Source organism: Oncorhynchus kisutch, linkage group LG25 (assembly GCF_002021735.2).
Source record: "Oncorhynchus kisutch isolate 150728-3 linkage group LG25, Okis_V2, whole genome shotgun sequence".
Lineage (NCBI taxonomy): Eukaryota > Metazoa > Chordata > Actinopteri > Salmoniformes > Salmonidae > Oncorhynchus > Oncorhynchus kisutch.
In genome coordinates this window covers 905,213-929,821 of record NC_034198.2, presented here as the reverse complement: position 1 = coordinate 929,821, position 24,609 = coordinate 905,213, and the positions used below count along the sequence as shown (strand labels likewise).

General features: G+C 41.7%; 1 protein-coding gene across 1 annotated transcript in view; it reads right to left on the bottom strand.

Annotated features, from left to right (window-relative positions):
- The window catches only part of ablim1b (actin binding LIM protein 1b), an 88,143-nt gene that overhangs the window by 27,325 nt on the left and 36,209 nt on the right, over positions 1 to 24,609 (bottom strand). The window contains exons 5-6 of the mRNA XM_020460265.2: positions 15,854 to 15,980; positions 7,875 to 7,968 (exon numbers count right to left, since the gene is read on the bottom strand). Of these exons, the coding sequence (XP_020315854.2) occupies positions 7,875 to 7,968; positions 15,854 to 15,980 (221 nt within the window). The remainder of the gene's footprint in view (positions 1 to 7,874; positions 7,969 to 15,853; positions 15,981 to 24,609) is intronic.

The following is a 24,609-nucleotide window of genomic DNA, read 5'->3' as shown; positions in this document are numbered from 1 at the left end:
AAATGCGTCGAAAAACTGTTCCCCGAAACATAAAAAAAATATCCATCCGCCAGTCAATGTATTGTTTAACGCTGAAAAAAATACATAGGAATCCCCTGTAAAGGCCTACAGCTTCCACACGATGTCGCCAATGCTGTCATTTTCATTCTGCTTTATCTTTGGTTTGGTAGCGTGACGCATTTCCTTTCTTTGGGCTCACCACAGGATGTTTTGAATGTGAAAACATGGACGATGATTTCAAGACTTGCTGCTATCGAATACAGATCGCCCCGTGATCAATTTAATAGATTATTAACGTTTATTAATACCTAAAGTTGGTTTAGAAAATTAATTTGAAGTGATTTGTAAAAGTATATAGGCAACTTTTGTCATTTTAAAAAGTGACGTTGCGTCTTGTAAAGGGGCATTTTTCTGGATCAGACCGGTCTTCAGCAAATCACATTTTGGGTATACAATGACGGATTTAATCGGGAAAAAGACCCAATTGTGATGTTTATGTGAAATATAGGAGTGCCAAGAAAGAAGCTCGTCAAAGGTAATGAATGTTTTATATTTTATTTCTGCGTTTTGGGTAGCGCCGGCCGAAAAGCATTTTACAAATCTGACTTGGTGGCTATATTCACAACGAGTGTAGCTTTAATTCACTACCTTGTATGTGTGTTTTAATGAAAGTTTGAGTTTTATCGAAAACTTTCGGTGGCGCTCTAAAATATGCACTGATTTGATCCCGCCACAGAAACAAGTTTTAACACTAGAAATGCTATAGTCCAATGGCCACTGACGTTTGAAAATTTAAAAAAAGCTGTCCTCCTTCCCTGACTTTTCCTAACTGTTTGTATTTTACACTGCTCATTTGTCAGAATTTTAAAATCACAAACAGAAATGTATTTAGAGCTTTTTTACCAGTTTTTTTTCACACCTACAGTATTCCTAACCTAACCCGCCAAGACAATTCACAGTTAGACGTTGGTACCCAGACAGGCGCTAATGCGTCTCCCTCTCCTCATTGAATGAATGACAAATCGACGAATACGTGATAATTGTGCAACTTTACTATTTCATTTAAATTATGTCTAACTGAATGATAAGGAGGGTGAAGTGGTTGATTTAATTTAGAACAACAATAGTGTAATGATGAGTTTGTGTTATGCCTAGTTATCAGCGTTGATACTCATGTTAATAATTTGACTGCTCGCCTTGCGGGTTGATACAATGTTATGCCACATTCGCCAAATACAACTGGTATAGACTGTGAAATGCTTACTTACAAGCCCTTAACCAACAATGCAGTTCAATAAATAGTTTCTTGTAAAAGTACAAAAATGTAAGGATCGGGTGAATTTTTTTATTTCTTTTGTTAAAAATCGCGCAAAGTTTCAACGTCCTGCTACTCATGCCAGGAATATAGTATATGCATATGATTAGTATGTGTGGATAGAAAACACTCTGAAGTTTCTAAAACCGGTTAAATCACATCTGTGATCTATAACAGAACGTGTTTTGCAGGCAAAACCCCAAGAAAAACCTGTTCACAGAAAAAAAAGTATCCCTCCGCCAGTTTCTGGATTGTCTATGGCAAGGGAAAATAGATAGCGTCCAGTTTACAATACCTACAGCTTCCACACGATGTCACCAGTACTGGCAATTCGGTTGAGGTTAATCCTTGGTGAAATGAGAAATAGGCACTTCCTGTCATCAAGTACACAGGCGGAAGTTTTGAAAGATAGAATATCGACCAAGATTTCAAGACCTGCTGCTATTGAATACAGATCGCCCCGTGATCAATTTGATCGATTATTAACGTTTACTACTAGTTGGTTTACAAAATAGTTTGAAGTGTTTTTGAAGCAGTTTTTTCCTGGATCAGATGGGCTTCATAAATGGACATTTTGGGTATGCATGGACGGATTTAATCGAAAAAAAGACCCAATTGTGATGTTTATGGGACATATAGGAGTGCCAACAAAGAAGCTCGTCAAAGGTAATGAATGTTTTATATTTTATTTCTGCGTTTTGTGTAGCGCCGGCTACGCTAATTCTGTTGTTTACGTCCCCTTCAGGTATTTCGGGGGGTTGCATACTATCAGATAATAGCTTCTCATGCTTTCGCCGAAAAGCATTTAAAAAATCTGACATGTTGGCTAGATTCACAATGAGTGTAGCTTTAATTGAGTACCCTGCATGTGTGATTTAATGAAAGTTTGAGTTTTAACGAGTACTATATGATTTTGGCGCTACGCATTTCCCTGGGCTAGAGGCTAGATGGGACGTTAATGTCTCGCTTAGCCTCAAGAAGTTAAAACCTCTTAAGCTTAGGGGGGCGCTATTTCATTTTTGGATAAAAAGACGTTCCCGTTTTAAGCGCAATATTTTGTCAAAAAAGATGCTCGACTATGCATGGAATTGATAGCTTTGGAAAGAAGACACTGACGTTTCCAGAACTGCAAAGATTTTCACTGTGTGTGCCCCAGAACTCATGCTACAGGCGAAACCAAGATGTTTCTGCAACCAGGAAATGAATAGGATTTCTGAGGCTCCGATTTGCATCATCTCCTTATATGGCTGTGAATGCGACAGGAATGAGCCTACCCTTTCTATCGTTTCCCCAAGGGGTCTGGAGCATTGTGACGTATTTGCAGGCATATCATTGGAAGATTGACCATAAGAGACTACATTTTCCAAGTGTCCGCACGGTGTCCTGCGTGGAAATTGGTGCGCAAAACTCAGCTGCTGGTATTTTTCCATGGGATTCTGAGAAAAAACATGCTTCCACGAACGGCATATCAATGAAGAGATATGTGAAAAAACACCTTGAGGATTGATTCAAACAACGTTTGCCATGTTTCGGTCGATATTATGGAGTTAATTCGGAAAAAAGTTCGACGTTTTGGTGACTGAATTTTCGGTTCGTTTCGGTAGCCAAATGTGTAGTAACAAAACGGAGCGATTTGTCCTACACAAAGAATCTTTCAGGAAAAACTGGACATCTGCTATGTAACTAAGAGTCTCCTCATTGAAACATCTGAAGTTCTTCAAAGGTAAATTATTTTATTTGATTCCTTTGCTGGTTTTTGTGAAAATGTTATGTGCTAAATGCTACGCTAAATGCTAAGCTAGCCATCAACACTCTTACACAAATGATTGATTTTCTATGGTTCAAAAGCATATTTTGAAAATCTGAGATGACAGTGTTGTTAAGAAAAGGCTAAGCTTGAGAGCAGGCATATTTATTTCATTTCATTTGTGATTTTTAGAAATTGTTAACGTTGCGTTATGGTAATGAGCCTGAGGGTGTAGTCACGCTCCCGGATCCGGTATCGGTAGTTCAGAGGTTAAATCTGCATATTCCTTCAAAGCTCAGTTGTCCTGAGTCTGCACAACTCTCCCAGGACCTAGGATCAAGAGAGACGCTCAAGTGTTTTAGTAATATATCTCTTGACACAATGATGAAAATAATCATGGCCTCTAAACCTTCAAGCTGCATACTGGACCCTATTCCAACTAAACTACTGAAAGAGCTGCTTCCTGTGCTTGGCCCTCCTATGTTGAACATAATAAACGGCTCTCTATCCACCGGATGTGTACCAAACTCACTAAAAGTGGCAGTAATAAAGCCTCTCTTGAAAAAGCCAAACCTTGATCCAGAAAATATAAAAAACTATCGGCCTATATCGAATCTTCCATTCCTCTCAAATTTTAGAAAAGGCTGTTGCGCAGCAACTTACTGCCTTCCTGAAGACAAACAATGTATACGAAATGCTTCAGTCTGGTTTAGACCCCATCATAGCACTGAGACGGCACTTGTGAAGGTGGTAAATGACATTGTAATGGCATCGGACCGAGGCTCTGCATCTGTCCTTGTGCTCCTAGACCTTAGTGCTGCTTTTGATACCATCGATCACCACATTCTTTTGGAGAGATTGGAAACCCAAATTGGTCTACACGGACAAGTTCTGGCCTGGTTTAGATCTTATCTGTCGGAAAGATAACAGTTTGTCTCTGTGAATGGTTTGTCCTCTGACAAATCAACTGTAAATTTCGGTGTTCCTCAAGGTTCCGTTTTAGGACCACTATTGTTTTCACTATATATTTTACCTCTTGGGGATGTTATTCGAAAACATAATGTTAACTTTCACTGCTATGCGGATGACACACAGCTGTACATTTCAATGAAACATGGTGAAGCCCCAAAATTGCCTTTGCTAGAAGCATGTGTTTCAGACATAAGGAAGTGGATGGCTGCAAACTTTCTACTTTTAAACTCGGACAAAACAGATGCTTGTTCTAGGTCCCAAGAAACAAAGATCTTCTGTTGAATCTGACAATTAATCTTAATGGTTGTACAGTCGTCTCAAATAAAACTGTGAAGGACCTCGGCATTACTCTGGACCCTGATCTCTCTTTTTGAAGAACATATCAAGACCATTTCAAGGACAGCTTTTTTCCATCTACGTAACATTGCAAAAATCTGAAACTTTCTGTCCAAAAATGATGCAGAAAAATTAATCCATGCTTTTGTCACTTCTAGGTTAGACTACTGCAATGCTCTGCTTTCCGGCTACCCGGATAAAGCACTAAATAAACTTCAGTTGGTGCTAAATACGGCTGCTAGAATCCTGACTAGAACCAAAAAAAATGATCATATTACTCCAGTGCTAGCCTCTCTACACTGGCTTCCTGTCAAAGCAAGGGCTGATTTCAAGGTTTTACTGCTAACCTACAAAGCATTACATGGGCTTGCTCCTACCTATCTCTCTGATTTGGTCCTGCCGTACATACCTACACGTACGCTGCGGTCACAAGACGCAGGCCTCCTAATTGTCCCTAGAATTTCTAAGCAAACAGCTGGAGGCAGGGCTTTCTCCTATAGAGCTCCATTTTTATTGAACGGTCTGCCTACCCATGTCAGAGACGCAAACTCGGTCTCAACCTTTAAGTCTTTACTGAAGACTCATCTCTTCAGTGGGTCATATGATTGAGTGTGGTCTGGCCCAGGAGTGGGAAGGTGAACGGAAAGGCTCTGGAGAAACGAACCGCCCTTGCTGTCTCTGCCTGGCCGGTTCCCCTCTTTCCACTGGGATTCTCTGCCTCTAACCCTATTACAGGGGCTGAGTCACTGGCTTACTGGGGCCCTCTCATGCCGTCCCTGGAAGGGGTGCGTCACCTGAGTGGGTTGATTCACTGATGTGGTCATCCTGTCTGGGTTGGCGCCCCCCCCCTGGGTTGTGCCATGGCGGAGATCTTTGTGGGCTATACTCGGCCCTGTCTCAGGATGGTAAGTTGGTGGTTGAAGATATCCCTCTAGTGGTGTGGGGGCTGTGCTTTGGCAAAGTGGGTGGGGTTATATCCTTCCTGTTTGGCCCTGTCCGGGGGTGTCCTCGGATGGGTCCACAGTGTCTCCTGACCCCTCCTGTCTCAGCCTCCAGTATTTATGCTGCAGTAGTTTGTGTCATAACAAACTGACCCTAGCCCTATATCTGGAGTACTTCTCCTGTCCTATTCGGTGTCCTATGTGAATCTAAGTGTGCGTTCTCTAATTCTCTCCTTCTCTCTCTCGGAGGACCTGAGCCCTAGGACCATGCCCCAGGATTACCTGACATGACGACTCCTTGCTGTCCCCAGTCCACCTGGCTGTGCTGCTGCTCCAGTTTCAACTGTTCTGCCTTATTATTATCTGACCATGCTGGTCATTTATGAACATTTGAACATCTTGGCCATGTTCTGTTATAATCTCCACCCGGCACAGCCAGAAGAGGACTGGCCACCCCACATAGCCTGGTTCCTCTCTAGGTTTCTTCCTAGGTTTTGGCCTTTCTAGGGAGTTTTTCCTAGCCACCGTGCTTCTACACCTGCATTGCTTGCTGTTTGGGGTTTTAGGCTGGGTTTCTGTACAGCACTTTGAGATATCAGCTGATGTACGAAGGGCTATATAAATAAATTTGATTTGATTTTGATTTGAAATAAAATGATCACTTAACCCAAGTAAACACAAAATGCAGTTATCTTTGAGTGATATTAAAATTTGTTTGATCTGAAACATTTAAGTGTGACAAATGTGCAAAGAAATCAGGAAGGGGACAAATAATTTCACAGCACTATATATAACAAAACAAGTACAATACAACATGATCCAGCCTTCTTGCTAAAAAGAATAGGTGAAAGGATGATCTGTCCTTTTGTCTGATGAGTGAAAATTGGAGATATTTGGTTCCAATCGCCGTGTCTTTGTGAGAGGAAAAGCAGCTAACAAGTGCTCAGTATATGTGGGAACTCCTTAAAGACTGTTGGAAAAGCATTCCAGGTGAAGCTGGTTGAGAAAATTTCAAGAGTGTAAGTGTGCAAAACTGTCATCAAGGCACCCTGACCAGTATCACCACCCTGGATGGTTCCGACCTTGAATATGTGGACATCTATAAGTACCTAGGTGTCTGGCTAGACTGTAAACGCTCCTTCCAGACTCATATCAAACATCTCCAATCAAAAATCAAATCTAGTCGGCTTTCTATTACGCAACAAAGCCTCTTTCACTCACACCGCCAAACTTACCCTAGTAAAACTGACTATCCTACCGATCCTCGACTTCGGCGACGTCATCTACAAAATTGCTTCCAACACTCTACTCAGCAAACTCGATGCAGTTTATCACAGTGCCATCTGTTTTGTCACTAAAGCACCTTATACCACCCACCACTGCGACCTGTATGCTCTAGTCGGCTGGCCCTTGCTACATATTCGTCGCCAGACCCACTGGCTCCAGGTCCTCTACAAGTCCATGCTAGGTAAAGCTCCGCCTTATCTCAGTTCACTGGTCACGATGGCAACACCCATCCGTAGCACGCGCTCCAGCAGGTGTATCTCACTGATCATCCCTAAAGCCAACACCTAATTTGGCCGCCTTTCGTTCCAGTTCTCTGCTGCCTGTGACTGGAACGAATTGCAAAAATCGCAATTATTATTTATTTACTTTTCTGCTCTTTTGCACACCAATATCTCTACCTGTACATGACCATCTGATCATTATCACTCCAGTGTTAATCTGCAAAATTTTTATTATTCGCCTACCTCCTCATGCCTTTTGCACACAATGTATATAGACTCCCTTTTTTCTACTGTGTTATTGACTTGTTAATTGTTTACTCCATGTGTAACTCTGTCTGTTCACACTGCTATGCTTGATCTTGGCCAGGTCGCAGTTGCAAATGAGAACTTGTTCTCAACTAGCCTACATGGTTAAATAAAGGTGAAATAAAAATAAATAAAAAAAAGGCAAAGGGTGGCTGCTATGAATAAATATAACATATTTTGATTTGTTTAACACTTCTTTTGGTTACCACATGATTCCAAATGTGTTATGTCATAGTTTTGATGTCTTCACTATAATTCTACAGTGTAGAAAGTCAAGAAAAACTATTGAATGAGTAGGTTTGTCCAAACTTTGGACTGGTACTGTATGCATAGTGTAATTGTTTATTGATGTGTTCATGCAAGCTCATCTGCAAAAGAGATTGTGGTCTAAACATGACTCCCTGGCTAAATAAATGTTAAATAAAAATCCATTGTTACACAGGGGTCATCAAGTCTTTGGCTACGTTAGATTAAAGGCTAGGATGAAACCTATGGGCATGTTTGAATACTCTTCAACATCATTCCTTCCTCATTTTGTTGAATTAATCACCAATCTGACATGATGCGTTACTGCTGGGCTGTAAAAAAAATTGAGCATGCCATATAGATCCCCGGCTGAATGGATAAATCCAATAATATAGGACTTGACTATGCACACTGTTCATTCAAAGCAACGACTGAAGGAACAATGATTTATAATTTCAAGTCATGAGACGGGAGGAGCAAGGGGATGAGGAAATGTTTCTTACTTCCAGAACCTTCCCTGTGATGAACTGATTGCAGGCCTCACACTGGACCCCAAAGTGGATCTGGTAGTCTTTCTCGCAATAGGGGGTGCCATCCCTAAGAGAAAAGAGGGGGGTTGGGGGAACAAGAGTCAGGCAGACAGAGAGGGCAAGATCTGAAAATTTCTAGTCAATAAACACTTAGATATTGGCTGTGATATAAGATGGGAATAAGATGAGAAGTCAAAACTGTAATATCTTATGCTTCACAGTGTCATTGTTCAGCCACGACTCCATCAACATACAGCTGGCTAGTTGTACGCTGTACCAGCAGGATAGAACAGCGGTGTCTGATAAGACAAAGGGGGCCAGATAATGTATTTTTGTAAATAACAGCCGGTGCACGGCATCTAAGTAAGTCTTGAGCTATTGCTCGCCTGAGGTAGAGTATCTCATGATAAGCTGTAGACCACACTATCTACGGTAGAGGTTTTATCTGTATTTTTCGTAGCTGTTTACATACCATCACAGACAGAGGCTGGCACTAAGACTGCATTGAATGAGCTGATTCCGCCATAAGCAAACAAGAGAATGCTCACACAGAGGTGGTGCTCCTAGTATCCGGGAAACTTTCTATAAGCATGTTAAATGTGCAACTAGAGGGGAAAAATCTGGACCACCTTTACTCCACACACAGAGACGCATACAAAGCTCTCCCTCGCCCTCCATTTGGCAAATCTGACCATAATTCTATCCTCCTGATTCCTGCTTCCAAGCTAAAATTAATGCAGGAGGCACCAGTGACTCGATCAATAAAAAAGTAGTCAGATGAAGCAAATGCTAAGCTACAGGACTGTTTTGTTAGCAGACTGGAATATGTTCAGGGATCCCTCTGATGGTCTTGAGGAGTACACCACATAAGTCACTGGATACATCAATAAGTTCATCAATTACGTCATTCCCACAGTGACCGTACGTACATACCCCAACCAGAAGCCATGGATTACAGGCACCATCCACACTAGCTAACGTCTAGAGTTGCTGCTTTCAAGGAGCGGGACTCTAACCCGGAAGCTTATAAGAAATCCCACTATGCCCTCCAACGAACCATCTATCAGGCAAAGAATCAATACAGGACTAAGATCGAATCGTACTACACTGGCTCCGACACTCGTCAGATGTGGCAAACCATCACAGACTACAAAGGGAAGCAACGCCGAGAGCTGCCCAGTGAAACGAGCCTACCAGACGAGCTAAACTACTTCTACGCTCGCGTCGAGGCAAACACTTAAAATATGCATGAGAGCACCATGCGTGTTTCAGTGTTACGCTCTCCGCTGCCGATGTGAGTAAGACCTTTAAACAGGTCAACATCCACAAGACAGATTACCAGGACGTGTACTGTGAGCAGGCTCGGACCAACTGGCAAGTGTCTTCACTGACATTTTCAATCTCTCCCTGTCCGAGTCTGTAATACCAACATGTTTCAAGCAGACTACCATAGTCCCTGTGTCCAAGAACACTAAGGTAACCTGCCTAAATGACTACCGACCCGTAGCACTCACGTCTGTAGCCATGAAGTATTTTGAAAGGCTGGTCAAGGCTCACATCAACAACATTATCTCAGAAACTCTAGACCCACTCCAATTTGCATACTGCCCCAACAAATCCACAGATGATGGAATCTCTATTGCACTCCACACGGCCCTTTCCCACCTGGACAAAAGACACTTTCAAGTTAAGTGTACTGTTAGCTAGCTAGCTCGCTAGTTAACGTTACATGTATGATCTTATTATTCGTATCTCAGAGCTTTGCTAGTTATAGCCTAATGTTAGCTAGCTAACATTGAACCTGGTTGGTTAAGTAACTGCAGATTTATGCAGGGTAGTATCGTCATGAGTTGGGATTATGGTTAATTGTTTAGCTAGCATGTCTTAAAAGACTCCACTATGCAAGTATCCATTTCAATATAATGTCGCTGCGACAACTCTTGATAGACGTAGCTGGTAAATTCACTCTGGCTATCAAGCCGATTTCAGAGCAAGGGTAAAATAGTCTAACAATATATATTTTCAGATATTACACGTTTCTAATTTTGATAGAAAGTATTTTTCAAGCTAAAGTGTACTGTTAGCTAGCTAACATTAGCTGGTAGGTTCGCTAGCTAACGTTACGTGTATGATCTTGTTATTCGTATCTCAGACCCGTTTGCTTTACTAGTTATAGCCTAATGTTAGCTAGCTAACAGATTCATGCATGGTAGTAATGTTAGTAATGTGGGATTATGGTTAAATACCTAGCTACCTACATGTCCTAGCAAAAGACAAGTAACCATTTCAATAGAATGCCACTGCGACGACTGTTGATAGACGTAGCTGGTAAATTCGCTCTGGCTATCTACTCCGATTTCAGAGCAGTCTCGTCTGAGTGTGCCAGAGCGCAGAATAACTGAAGAATTCACGAACGCTTAACACCTGTTGAATATGACCGGTGTCAGTTGGCAAAAAAGTGTAAATTGTAGCTAGCAAGCTGGCCAACGCTAGCCAGTTAGCTTGGGTGCTTGACTGCTGTTAACACTTGGATCAACCCTTAAAGACATGGGTGGGGCTAAAACTTGAGGGTGTGAACGATGCTGAATGGGTGTAGACAAAGAGCTCTCCCGTAGGTACCAAAACATTCAAAAGGCCACTTTTGAGGTTACAAGTTTCTCAACTTTCAAAGCAGAATTTCTTCCCTATTGTTCCTCAAATGCAGGGTATGATATACCAGTCTGTACCTCTGTGTCTGTACATATATATCATATGTAAAAAACACACTTTTCAAATGTTGCTACATAAGACCGAATCAAGGCGCTCATCACATATCTGCATTGGATGCGTCTCAAAATCGTCTGTCGCATCCGAACAGGCCGACAAAACTATTATGACCCCTCTATGTAAAGATGAGACTTGCTCTTAGAATACAGATTATTGTATGGGATTTACAAATATTTGAGATAGATCTTTTCACTTTTGTTTTAAACTTTGAGTAAATGTATTTATATCCTTCCTTATATCCTTAAATGTTACGGGATGCATTTTCTCCATTGTTTTGATGGTAGGCCACTCTGGCAGGTCTACATTATGATCAAATAGCCCCAATAACCTACTTGACCACTGTTATCTAAATTAAAGCGGGTACAGCCTCAGTGTTCAAAGTAAATGAGCAGGAACATATCTCACAATGTTCAAGTTTGTGCTCAGCAGAACTGAAATTTGCTCAGTAACGAAACAACTTAGAGGGAACATTGGTCCCAAGGAATTCTGGTGGAAATAAAGTGGTGAAGGGGAAAATATGGAGCATAGGGGTTGGTAATGTTCTCTAGTTCCACCATGATTGGCTCAGTGTTCTGGCACTCATGTGGGCACTAAGTCACCGCAAAATCTATGGCTAGAGCTTGAAAATTCAAGCCCCTTGTGTGCTGCCATAGAGTTCCATTAGAAGTGCCCATCCAAGGAGGCTCAAGGTAATTGGGCACAGATAAAATTACATCAAATCACGTTATATCTACCGAATATTGACATAACTGGACTGATCATGTCAACATCATACTTTTTAAAATCTTAGCGAGCAGTCATCATGAATCAAATAGACAATCTACTGGCAAATCCTTTTCAAACCTTATCACATGAAGAGAGAAATTATGAAGAGAAATGGTATATCAAATTATCGCTACTCATCGGCCATTGGACATTCACATTACACAACAAGTTGGAAACCGCAAATTCAACAATGAGTGGTTTGGAAGGAATCAGTGGCTAACTGCAAGTCTTGCAAAGCAATCAGTAGCCAGCAATTCAGAGGAGTGGGTGTGTGGTCCAAGTCTGGGTTTAAGGGTCTCTTTTCCAAGCTTAAAATGATAAACATTCAACATTGGCCATGCTGTCAATCCAGTATGACTTCTGTCGTACTGGAAACTCTGAACTCTCAGGCTTCAGTGAGTTCAAGACAACTGCGAACTCAGAGAAAAAGCTCAGACTGGGAAAATACGTTTTGAATGGTCATTCAACTCGGAGTTCCAAGTTGGGAACTCGAGCCTCTTTCTAGCGCTCCGACCTGAAGATCACAGATTCGACCTGAAAGCGCCATGAATCCAGAGAATGCCAGACTTTGATGACAAAGTTTGATGACAACAATATGCCCACCGAGGACCAAATAAAATACAAATGTATTGGTCACATACACATGGTGAGCAGATGTTAATGCGAGTCTAGCGAAATGTTTGTGCTTCTAGTTCCTACAGTGCAGTAATATCTAACAAATTCACAGTGACTACCTTATACACACACAAATGTAAATGGATGGAATAAGAATATGTACATATAAATACACTGCTCAAAAAAATTAAGGGAACACTTAAACAACACAATGTAACTCCAAGTCAGTCACACTTCTGTGAAATCAAACTGTCCACTTAGGAAGCAACACTGATTGACAATACATTTCACATGCTTTTGTGCAAATGGAATAGACAACAGGTGGAAATTATAGGCAATTAGCAAGACACCCCCAATAAAGGAGTGGTTCTGCAGGTGGGGACCACAGACCACTTCTCAGTTCCTATGCTTCCTGGCTGATGTTTTGGTCACTTTTGAATGCTGGCGGTGCTTTCACTCTAGTGGTAGCATGAGACGGAGTCTACAACCCACAAGTGGCTCAGGTAGTGCAGCTCATCCAGGATAGCACATCAATGCGAGCTGTGGCAAGAAGGTTTGCTGTGTCTGTCAGCGTAGTGTCCAGAGCATGGAGGCGCTACCAGGAGAAAGGCCAGTACATCAAGAGACGTGGAGGAGGCCGTAGGAGGACAACAACCCAGCAGCAGGACCGCTACCTCTGCCTTTGTGCAAGGAGGAACAGGAGGAGCTTTTGAGGGCCCGACGTCCACAGGTGGGGGCTGTGCTTACAGCCCAACACCGTGCGGGACGGTTTTCATTTGCCAGAGAACAGCAAGATTGGCAAATTCGCCACTGGCGCCCTGTGCTCTTCACAGATGAAAGCAGGTTCACACTGAGCACATGTGACAGACGTGACAGTCTGGAGTCAGTCATGGTGGGTCAGTCATGGTGTGGGGTGGCATTTCTTTGGGGGGCCGCACAGCCCTCCATGTGCTCGCCAGAGGTAGCCTGACTGCCATTAGGTACCAAGATGAGATCCTCAGACCCTTTGTGAGACCATATGCTGGTGCGGTTGGCCCTGGGTTCCTCCTAATGCAATACAATGCTAGACCTCATGTGGCTGGAGTGTGTCATCAGCTCCTGCAAGAGGAAGGCATTGATGCTATGGACTGGCCCGCCCATTCCCCAGACCTGAATCCAATTGAGCACATCTGGGACATCATGTCTCGCTACATCCACCAACGCCACATTGCACCACAGACTGTCCAGGAGTTGGCGGATGCTTTAGTCCAGGTCTGGGAGGAGATCCCTCAGGAGACCATCCGCCACCTCATCAGGAGCATGCCCAGGAGTTGTAGGGAGGTCATACAGGCACGTGGAGGCCACACACACTACTGAGCCTCCTTTTGACTTGTTTAAAGGACATTACATCAAAGTTGGGTCAGCCTGTAGTGTGGTTTTCCACTTTGTGTGAGTGTGAATCAAAATCCAGACCTCCATGGGTTGATACATTTTTGTGTGATTTTGTTGTCAGCACATTCAACTATGTAAAGAAAAAAGTATATTTCATTCAGATCTAGGATGTGTTATTTTAGTGTTCCCTTTATTTTTTTGAGCAGTGTATATTGATGCGCGATAGCCGTGCGGCATAGGCAAGATGCAACAGATTGTACAAAATACAGTATACAGTTGAAGTCGGAAGTTTACATACACCTTAGCCAAATACGTTTAAACTGAGTTTCACAATTCCTGACATTTAATTCAGGTCACGTTTTACTGTGGATAAAGATACTTTTGTACCCGTTTCCTCCAGCATCTTCACAAGGTCCTTTGCTGTTGTTCTGGGATTGTTTTGCACTTTTCGCACCAAAGTACGTTCATCTCTAGGAGACATAACGCGTCTCCTACCTGAGCGGTATGATGGCTGCGTGGTCTCGTGGTTCTGACCCACTGGAATTGTGATACAGTGAATAATAAATGAAATTATCTGTCTGTAAACAATTGTTGGAAAAATGACAGTGGTTGAAAAATGAGTTTTAATGACTCCAACCTAAGTGTATGTAAACTTCTGACTTCAACTGTAACTGTAAATCATGCATATATAACTTCAGTATATAAGAGAACGAATGGGACTGCCCTCTTGGAGCTCACTTCCGCCTGGACTTTATGCATCGGAGTTTCACTGTGACCGTTTTAGCTTGTTATTAGGGGGCAGTATTTTCATTTTTGGAAAAATAACATTCCTAAAGTAAACAGGATATTTTGTCAGGACAAGATGCTAGAATATGCATGTAATTGATAGAAAACACTCCTAAAGTTTCCAAAACTGTAACAAAACTGTGAGTATAACAGAACTGATATTGCATGCGAAAGCCTGAGAAAGATCCAATCCGGAAGTGCCTCATGTTTTGAAAGCTCTGCGTTCCAATGCGTCCCTATTGAGCAGTGAATGGGCTATCAACCAGATTACTTTTTCTACGTATTCCCCAAGGTGTCTACAGCATTGTGACGTAGTTTTACGCATTTATGTTGAAGAATACCCGTAAGCGGCTACATTGTGTAAGTGGTCACCTGATGGCTCTCAGAGTGAATCTCGCGTAAAATACAGAGGTAGCCATTTTTCCAATCGGTCCTACTGAAAAACCAATTGTCCCGGTGGATATATTATCGAATAGATATTTGAAAAACACCTTGAGGATTGATTATAAACAACGTTTGCCATGTTTCTGTCGATATTATGGAGCTAATTTGGAATATTTTTCGGCGTTTCCGTGATTTCTCAGCCAAATGTGAAGAACAAACGGAGCTATTTCGCCTACAAAAATAATATTTTTGGAAAAAAGGAACATTGGCTATCTAACTGGGAGTATCGTGAGTGAAAACATCCGAAGCTCATCAAAGGTAAACGATTTAATTGGATTGCTTTTCTGATTTTCGTGACCAAGTTACCTGCTGCTAGCTGGACATAATGCTATGGTAGGCTATCGATAAACTTACACAAATGCTTGTCTTGCTTTGGCTGTAAAGCATATTTAGAAAATCTGAGATTACAGGGTGATTAACAAAAGGCTAAGCTGTGTCTCAATATATTTCACTTGTGATTTTCATGAATAGGAATATTTTCTAGTAATATTTATGTCCGTTGAGTTATGCTAATTTGTGTCAGTCGATGATTACGCTCCCGGACCCGGGATGGGGTGTCACTAGAGGTTAAAGAGTTATTCATTTAAGATTGACTTTGAGTGTCTCGTGTAGAATTTCTACAAGAATTTGGCGTCACAAACTGCATGACTGATTCTGCCGAGCTTTCTAGTGAGGGTCTGCAAGAAAAACATTTTTTTTTTTTTTTTGTTTGAAAGTGTCTATGGTTGTATGCAGTGATTGTTTACTTACTCATTTGATAGTTTAAGTAATAACTAAATTAATAAAATGTTATGATAATTATCAGAGTGAGTGATAAGAGTAGGGAATGTGGTGGAACATTTGTTTGTGCTTTTCTAAAAAACAATTTCTGTGTTCATGCAAGTGACTGATTGAATGTTCCTGAGAGGAATCCTCCAAATATAACTTGTCTGTGTAAGCAGCATAGTAGAGATAACGGGACTGCCCTGGTGAAGCTCACTTCAGACCGGTGTGACCTTAAAACAATTCCATATAGCTTAGTAGAACACCCCCTCTTTGTGCCCCCATATTTGAAATGTCACCTATTATAAGGTTGCAATTTCATATACCCAATCAGCTTACTATTTAGAAGGGAAGCTCAAGTTTTTGGACATAGCCTAAGAGAGAGGGGGGAGGGTATAGAGATTAAGATAGGCTTGAGTGTGTTGCAGTTGATGATTACTCACTTGCTGATGTACTCCCCGCTCAGCACATTGCCACAGGCCTTGCACTTGAAGCAGCCAAGGTGCCACTGTCTTTCCAGAGCCAATAGGGCCTGGCCATTCTTAATGTCCCTACCACAGCCTGCACAGTCTGAAACACACAAACACACTTTTAGCATGATCAGAAAGACAGAGCAGATATATTATACACAAAAGCGCACACACCCCTATGATTTATCTTTCAAATTAAACCATTAGGTGGCGATGTGAGCTAATAGAAAACTCCTCATTCATTTGTCCAAGGGCACAAAGTGATTTAGGTTTTCAATATAACATTCAATACATGAGGCTCCAGGTTTTTTTACCCATAAAATACTGATTTATATTAATACATGAAGGTAATTGTAATGATGTCTGCTGACAGTCGTCAAGCAAGTTCAGGGACTGAGTGTTAATAAATGAATGCAACATAATACAAAACACGAAAAATAACGCCTGAGGAAGGAATCGAAATGTAATCAGGGAAGTGATGGAGTCCGGGTGAGTCTGATGACACGCAGGTGCGCGTAATGATGGTGACAGGTGTGTGTCCTAATGAGCAGCTTGGTGACCTAGAGGTCAGAGAGGAAGCACACGTGACAGTAATAACAACATAGAAGAACCATCCCTTTTTCAGGACCCTGTCTTTCACAGATAATTGATAAAAATCTAAATAACTTCACAAATCTTTATTGTAAAGGGTTTAAACACTTTTCCCATGCTTGTTAAATGAACCATAAACAATTAATGAACATGCACCTGTGGAACGGTCGTTAAGACACTAACAGCTTACAGACGGTAGGCAATTAAGGTCACAGTTATGAAGACTTAGGATACTAAAGAGGCCTTTCCACTGACTCTGAAAAAACACCAAAAGAAAGATGCCCAGGGTCCCTGCTCATCTGCGTGAACGTGCCTTAGGCATGCTGCAAGGAGGCATGAGGACTGCAGATGTGGCCAGGGCAATAAATTGCAATGTCCGTACTGTGAGACGCCTAAGACAGAGCTACAGGGAGACAGGATGGACAGCTGATCGTCCTCGCAGTGGCAGACCACGTGTAACAACACCTGCACAGGATCGGTACATCCGAACATCACATCTGTGGGGCAGGTACAGGAGGGCAACAACAACTGCCCATGTTACACCAGGAATGCGCAATCCCTCCATCAATGGTCAGACTGTCCGCAATAGACTGAGGCTGGACTAAGGGTTTGTAGGCCTGTTGTAAGACAGGTCCTCACCAGACATCACCGGCAACAACGTCACCTATGGGCACAAACCCACAGTCGCTGGACCAGACAGGACTGGCAAAAAGTGCTCTTTGCTGACGAGTCGTGGTTTTGTCTCACCAGGGGTGATGGTCGGATTCGCGTTTATCGTTGAAGGAATGAGTGTTACACCGAGGCATGTACTCTGGAGCAGGATTGATTTGGAGGTGGGTGGTCTGGGGCGATGTGTCACATTCATTGGATGATTGTCCGTGCAGGCAATCTTGTTGTCAGTGCAGACAATCTCAATGCTGCGCGTTACAGGGGAGACATCCTCCTCCCACATGTAGTACCCTTCCTGGAGGCTCATCCTGACATGCCACCTGCCATACTGCTCGTTCTGTGCGTGATTTCCTGCAAGACAGGAATGTCAGTGTACTGCCATGGCCAGCGAAGAGCCCGGATCTCAATCCCATTGAGCACGTCTGGGACCTGTTGGATCAGAGGGTGAGGGCTAGGGCCATTCCCCCCAGAAATGTCCAGGAACTTGCAGGTGCCTTGGTGGAAGAGTGGGGTAACATCTCACAGCAAGTGGAACATCTGGTCCATGAGAAGATGCACTGCAGTGTTTAATGCAGCTGGTGGCCACACAAGATAGACTGTTACTTCTGATTTTGACCCCCCCTCCTTTGTTCAGGGACACATTATTCCATTTCTGTTAGTCACATGTCTGTGGAACTTGTTCAGTTTGTCTCAGTTGTTAAATCTCACTATGTTCATACAAATATTTACACAAGTTTGCTGAAAATAAATGCAGTTGACAGTGAGAGGACCTTTTTTTGCTGAGTTTAGAAGCATAAGCATTTCGCTACACTCGCAATAACATCTGATAACCATGTGTATGTGACCAATAGAATTTGATTTGATCTCTCGTGACCACAAGGGAGAGATGTATATTGTTTTGAAAAGAGATGCTTGTCAGCTAATCTAACAGCTAATTCTTTATGATGGCAGCCATGTTTATATTTGACAAGCAAAAACTCCCTGATCCCAGAATGCCATTCACTATAAAATGCTAATAAAAAAGTCAAAGATGGCTGCACCCATTGCCTGAAAAATCTGAATTTAGTTTGGCCACTTTTCAGCATATTACAAATCTTCAACGTACGTGTTACAGTATATTCAAGAACCGGAGCACATGACTTAATAAGTCATTTACAGTTTTTGACAAATCACAAAGCAAATAAAATGTTATCACCTCACAGATCATCACCCCAAATACAAGTCTACTTCCTAGCCTTACCGTAGCATGATAGCTAAACAGGGTTGCCAGATTTGGATGTAACCATTTTAGTGGGGTTTGTGGGGGGGTTCATTTAATTTGAGGGGAATTTCAAGTCCATGGGGGGGGGGGGGGGGGTAGAGATGGAGGAAGGTATCGTTGGGGGATATGATATATTACTATGAAGGGATTTATCAATAAATAGGGGCAAACACAGGGGAAGTTTATTCACTAAATAGAAATGAAACCACTGGAATGGGGGGACTGAGCTGGAAAACCTGAGTAACGATAGTTACAATCTAAGTCAGTCGAGTGAACCAGCCCTTCACCTCATTTTGTTATAACGTCTTTGGATGTTTACGTGACAACCAGAATACATTGTATGATGTCAACAAACATGGGGTCACACATCATAATCAGTTCAACCTTCCAAAAAGTATTTTACACACATTATATTTGTCCATTACAATCCATGAAACAATCGGAATGCATGATTTGTCACCAGTCCTTGAAAATGTGATTAAACAGTAAATACATACGGTGTGCTAAAGTAGAAACAACAACATAATGATAATGTCATAAGGCACTTACTTTGATAAGAATGCACCCATATGCAAAGTTATTGATAGTAAGGAAAACAACAATGAAGGCAATGCAGGCACCAGATGGAAAATGTGCCAGGGGGAAAAAGTTCTGCATACTTGATCTGGGGAAACACTGGGGAAGTGCTTGGGCTCTAGTCAAAGAGAGAAGTTTGTCCAGCTCAGTAAAGCTCAGTATAAAAATAAATTGTGGTAATAGTGAAATGGGCTACTTCTATGTGAATTAATGAGGAGGAGGAACACACCTCAATTCAAACTGTTGTTAAAAAAAGAATTTGAAATTGACTAGTTGAAATATAGCCTATTGATAATTAGCAGGCAGAATGCCTTGGTTTGAGGGCAGTGTGGGTTAAATGTCCTGTTGCGTAACAATCACATTTTGGAACAGTGAATGCATTCTGCCATCACATACATAAAAAACTCACGCTGGGGCGACCGATAGAGATATTTGGAACTCACACATGTAAAGGTTAAACATTCACAAGGCTGCGGGGCCAGACGGATTACCAGGACGCATACTCAAAGCATGCACTGACCAGCTGGCAAGTGTTTTCATTGATATTTTCAAAATCTCCCTGACCCAGTCTGTAATACCTACATTTCAAGCAGACCAACAGTCTCTGTGCCCATGTGCTAAACAGAGTGACTAAGGTAGTGTAGTAATAACAAAGATTTAAAGACTAAAAGTGGTGAAAATAGTAGCCTACAATAAGGAAAAACTCCAGGTAAAAATACACTTTAACTAGTCTATCTAATAAAATATGTTTATTTGTCACATGATACAGTAGGTGTAAAAGGTACAGTGAAATGGTTATTTGCATAGTAGCAATATCAAAATTAGAAAGTGTCCAGATACAAATATTTTATAATAAATAGATGAGGCTTACCCAGACACACTTGTCTAAATTGATTGGTCATGTGAAAGAAATGTTATAACCACCCCCCAGCCACATCTATTCGAAGTGGATGGTCACTATTGTCTAGACATGTTCATGAAATACTATATGAGATGGCTATAATCCCCCCAGATACACCTGGCTAACTTGATGGGTCATGTGGAAGAGAGGATATAGCCACCCCACAGCCACATCTTGCTAAGTGAATGGGTCTCTACAGAAGCTGTAAATGGCACAGTGAAATGCTATATGAGATGGCTGTAATCCACCCAGATACACCTAGCTAACTTGATGGGGCATGTGGAAGAGAGGATATAGCCACCCCACAGCCACATCTTGCTAAGTGAATGGGTCTCTACAGAAGCTGTAAATGGCACAGTGAAATGGTTACTGCATATTTAGGTTGTAGCAATAGCAAAAATAGAAAGCGTTAAAAACAAGAACAAAAAGTGTCAATGCCAGTAGAGAAAGAACAAAATAATATACCTTATGTACAAGATTTTTTAATTTTTTATTTCACCTTTATTTAACCAGGTAGACAAGTTGAGAACAAGTTCGCATTTACAATTGCGACCTGGCCAAGATAAAGCAAAGCAGTTCGACACATACAACAACACAGAGTTACACATGGAGTAAAACAAACATACAGTCAATAATGCAATAGAAAAATAAGTCTATATGCAATGTGAGCAAATGAGGTGAGATAAGGGAGGTAAAGCCAAAAAAATGCCATGGTGGCGAAATAAATACAATATAGAAAGTAAAACACTGGAATGGTAGATTTGCTGTGAAAGAATGTGCAAAGTAGAAATAAGAAATAATTAAGAAATAATTAAGAAATAATGGGGTGCAAAGGAGCAAAATAAATCAATAAATACAGTAGGGGAAGAGGCAGATGTTTGGGCTAAATTATAGATGGGCTATGTACAGGTGCAGTAATCTGTGAACTGCTCTGACAGCTGGTGCTTAAAGCTAGGGAGGGAGATAAGTGTTTCCAGTTTCAGAGATTTTTGTAGTTTGTTCCAGTCATTGGCAGCAGAGAACTGGAAGGAGAGGCGGCCGAAGGAGGAATTTGATTTTGGGGGTGACCAGAGAGAGATACCTGCTGGAGCGCGTGCTACAGGTGGGTGCTGCTATGGTAACCAGCGAGCTGAGATAAGGGGGAACTTTACCTAGCAGGGTCTTGTAGATGACCTGGAGCCAGTGGGTTTAGCTACGAGTATGAAGCGAGGGCCAGCCGATGAGAGCGTACAGGTCGCAATGGTGGGTAGAATATGGGGCTTTGGTGACAAAACGGATGGCACTGTGATATATTATATCTAATTTATGGAGAATTAGAGGATATTTTGTAGATGACGTCGCCGAAGTCGAGGATCGGTGGGACAGTCAGTTTTACGAGCGTATGTTTGGCAGCATGAGTGAATGATGCTTTGCTACGAAATAGGAAGCCAATTCTAGATTAAACTTTGGATTGGAGATGTTTGATGTGAGTCTGGAAGGAGAGTTTACAGTCTAACCAGAGACCTAGGTATTTGTAATTGTCCACATATTCTAAGTCAGAACTGTCCAGAGTAGTGTTGCTGGACAGGCGGGCAGGTGCAGGCAGTAATCGGTTGAAAAGCATGCATTTAGTTTTGCTTGTATTTAAGAGCAGTTGGAGGCCACGGAAGGAGAGCTGTATGGCATTGAAGCTCGTCTGGAGGGTTAAAACCTCTCTGGGATATGTGGGACAGTAGCGTCCCACTTGGCCAAAAGCCAGAGAAAATGTAGAGCGCCAAATTCAAATAATTTCCTATAAAATCAAACTTTCATGAAATCACACGTGTAAGATACCAAATTAAAGCTACACACGTTGTGAATCCAGCCAACGTGTCAGATTTCAAAAAGGCTTTTCGGTGAAAGCAAACGATGCTATTATCTGAGGATAGCACCTCCGTAAACAAAAGAGAGAAAACATATTTCAACCCTGCAGGCGTGATACAAAACACAGAAATAAAAATATAAACCATGCCTTACCTTTGACGAGCTTCTTCTGTTGGCACTCCAATACGTCCCATAAACATCACAAATGGTCCTTTGTTCGATTAATTCCGTCCATATATATATCCAAAATGTCCATTTATTTGGCGCGTTTGATTCAGATAAACACCTGTTCCAACTTGCGCAACGTGACTACAAAATATCTCAAAAGTTACCTGTAAATTTTGCCAAAACATGCCAAAACTACTTTTGTAATACAACTTTAGGTATTTCTTAAAGTAAGTAATCGATAAAATTGAAGACGGGGTGATCTGTGTTCAATACAGGAAGAAAACAATCTGACGCATGCTTTCTGGTCATGCGCCTCTATCAAACAGTACACATGAAGTAACCCTCATTTAAGATGGCCATACTTCTTCATTACACAAAGGAATAACCTCAACCAATTTCTAAAGACTGGTGACATCCAGTGGAAGTGGTAGGAACTGCCCAGAAGCTAAGATATGCATATTATTAGTCGATTTGGATAGAAAACACTCTGAAGTTTCTAAAACAGTTTGAATGATGTCTGTGAGTATAACATAACTTATTTGGCAGGCCAAACCCCGAGGACAAACTATTCAGGATTGGGTTTTTTTTGAGGTCACTCTCTTTTCAATGTGATTTGATTGGGAATCCAGATTTCTAAGGGACTTGCTTTGCAGTTCCTATCACTTCCACTGGATGTCAAGTCCTTAGAACATGTTTGAGGTTTTTCCTTTGAGAAATGAAGAAGCAGCACTGTTCAGAACGAGGGTAGAGAGAAGTATATTCTTTGTTATAGGCGCCTGACCTGAAAGCTCGCTACACTTTGTTTCCCCCGGTTCTGAACGCAGTTTATCCCGTCTTAAATTTTATAGATTGTTTAAAAATACCTAAAGTTGTATTAGGAAAGTTGTTTGAAATGTTTGGACAAAGATTACAGGTAACTTATGAGATATTTTGTAGTCAAGTTGCGCGAGTTGGAACCGGTGTTTTTCTGGATCAAACGCGCCAAATAAATGGACATTTTGGATATATATCGACGGAATTAATCGAACAAGAGGACCATTTGTGATGTTTATGGGACATATTGGAGTGCCAACAGAAGAAGCTCGTCAAAGGTAAGGGATTAATTATATCTTTATTTCCTCGTTATGTGTCGTGCCTGCCGGGTTGAAATATGATTGTCTGTGTTTGTTTGCTGGGGTGCTGTCCTCAGGTAATAGCATTGTTTGCTGGATTAACAACAAGTGTAGCTTTAATTTGGTGTATTGCATGTGTGATTTCATGAAAGTTTAATTTTTATAGTAATTTATTTGAATTTGGCGCTCTGCATTTTCACTGGATGTTGGCCAGATGGGTCCCACATATCCCAGAGAAGTTAATGGTCTGTGGGATGTTCAAAGTTTTGGATATTTTTTTATAACCCAACCCTGATATGTACTTCTACACAACTATGTCCCTGACCTGTTTGGAGAGCTCGTTGGTCTTCATGGTGCCAGTTGCCTGGTGGTGCCCCTTGCTTAGTGGTGTTGCAGACTCTGGGGCCTTTCAGAACTGGAGTATATTTTTACTGAGATCATGTGACAGATCATGTGGCACTTAGATTGCACACAGGTGGACTTTATTTAACTAATTATGTGACTTCTGAAGGTAATTGGTTGCACCAGATTGTATTTAGGAGCTTCATAGCAAAGGGGTGAATACATTTGCACGCACCACTTTTCCGTTTTTATTTTTTAGAATATTTAACACAATATATTTTTAATTTTACGTCACCAATTTGGACTATTTTGTGTATGTCCATTACATGAAATCCAAATAAAAATCTATTTAAGTTACAGGTTGTAATGCAACACAGGAATAGGAAAAATGTCAAGGGGGATGAATACTTTTGCAAGGCACTGTACTACAGTCTTTGTCGATAGAAATTCAGTCGCATTTTTGTCAAATTTGCTTTGCTACAATAATTGCGCCCTCAGGATATGTGGTTTCCAGTTTGCATAAAGTGCAGTTAGGTTCTTTGAGGGCCGTTGTGGTATCGGCTTGAGGGGGAATATACACGGCTGTGACTTTTACCGATGAGAATATATACGGTAGGCATTTGATTGTGAGGTATTCTAGGTCGGGTGAACAAAAGGACTTGAGTTCCCGTATGTTATCACAATGTTATCACAATCACACCATGAGTAGTTCATCATGAAACAAACACCCCTGCCCTTCTACTTCCCAGAGAGATATTTATTCTTGTCTGCGCGATGAACTGAGAACCCAACTGGCTGTACGGACTCAGACAGTATATACCGAGAGAGCCACGTTTCCATGAAACAATTCCTGATGTCTCTCTGGAAGGAAATACACGCCCTGAGCTCTTCTGCCTTATTATCCAGACACTGAACATTAGCGAGTAATATACTCGGAAGCGGTGGGTGGTGTGTGTGCCTCCTGAGTCAGACTTGAAGTCCACCCCAAGTACCTCCTCCACAGGTGGTGTTTTGGGTCAGCCTCTGGAATCAGTTAATTTGCCCTGTGGGGTACGAACAAAGGATCCGATTTGGGAAAGTCCTATTCCTGATTGCAATGCTGGTGAGTTACCGTCGCTCTGATATCCAACAGTTCATCCTGGCTGTATGTAGTAACACCCCAAAAATTCTGTAAGAAAAGTTTCCTAAGAGCTAGGATCAAGGCAGCCCTATCTGCCCGGTGCCATTTTCAGCATGATCATTACACAGGTGCACCTTGTGCTGGGGA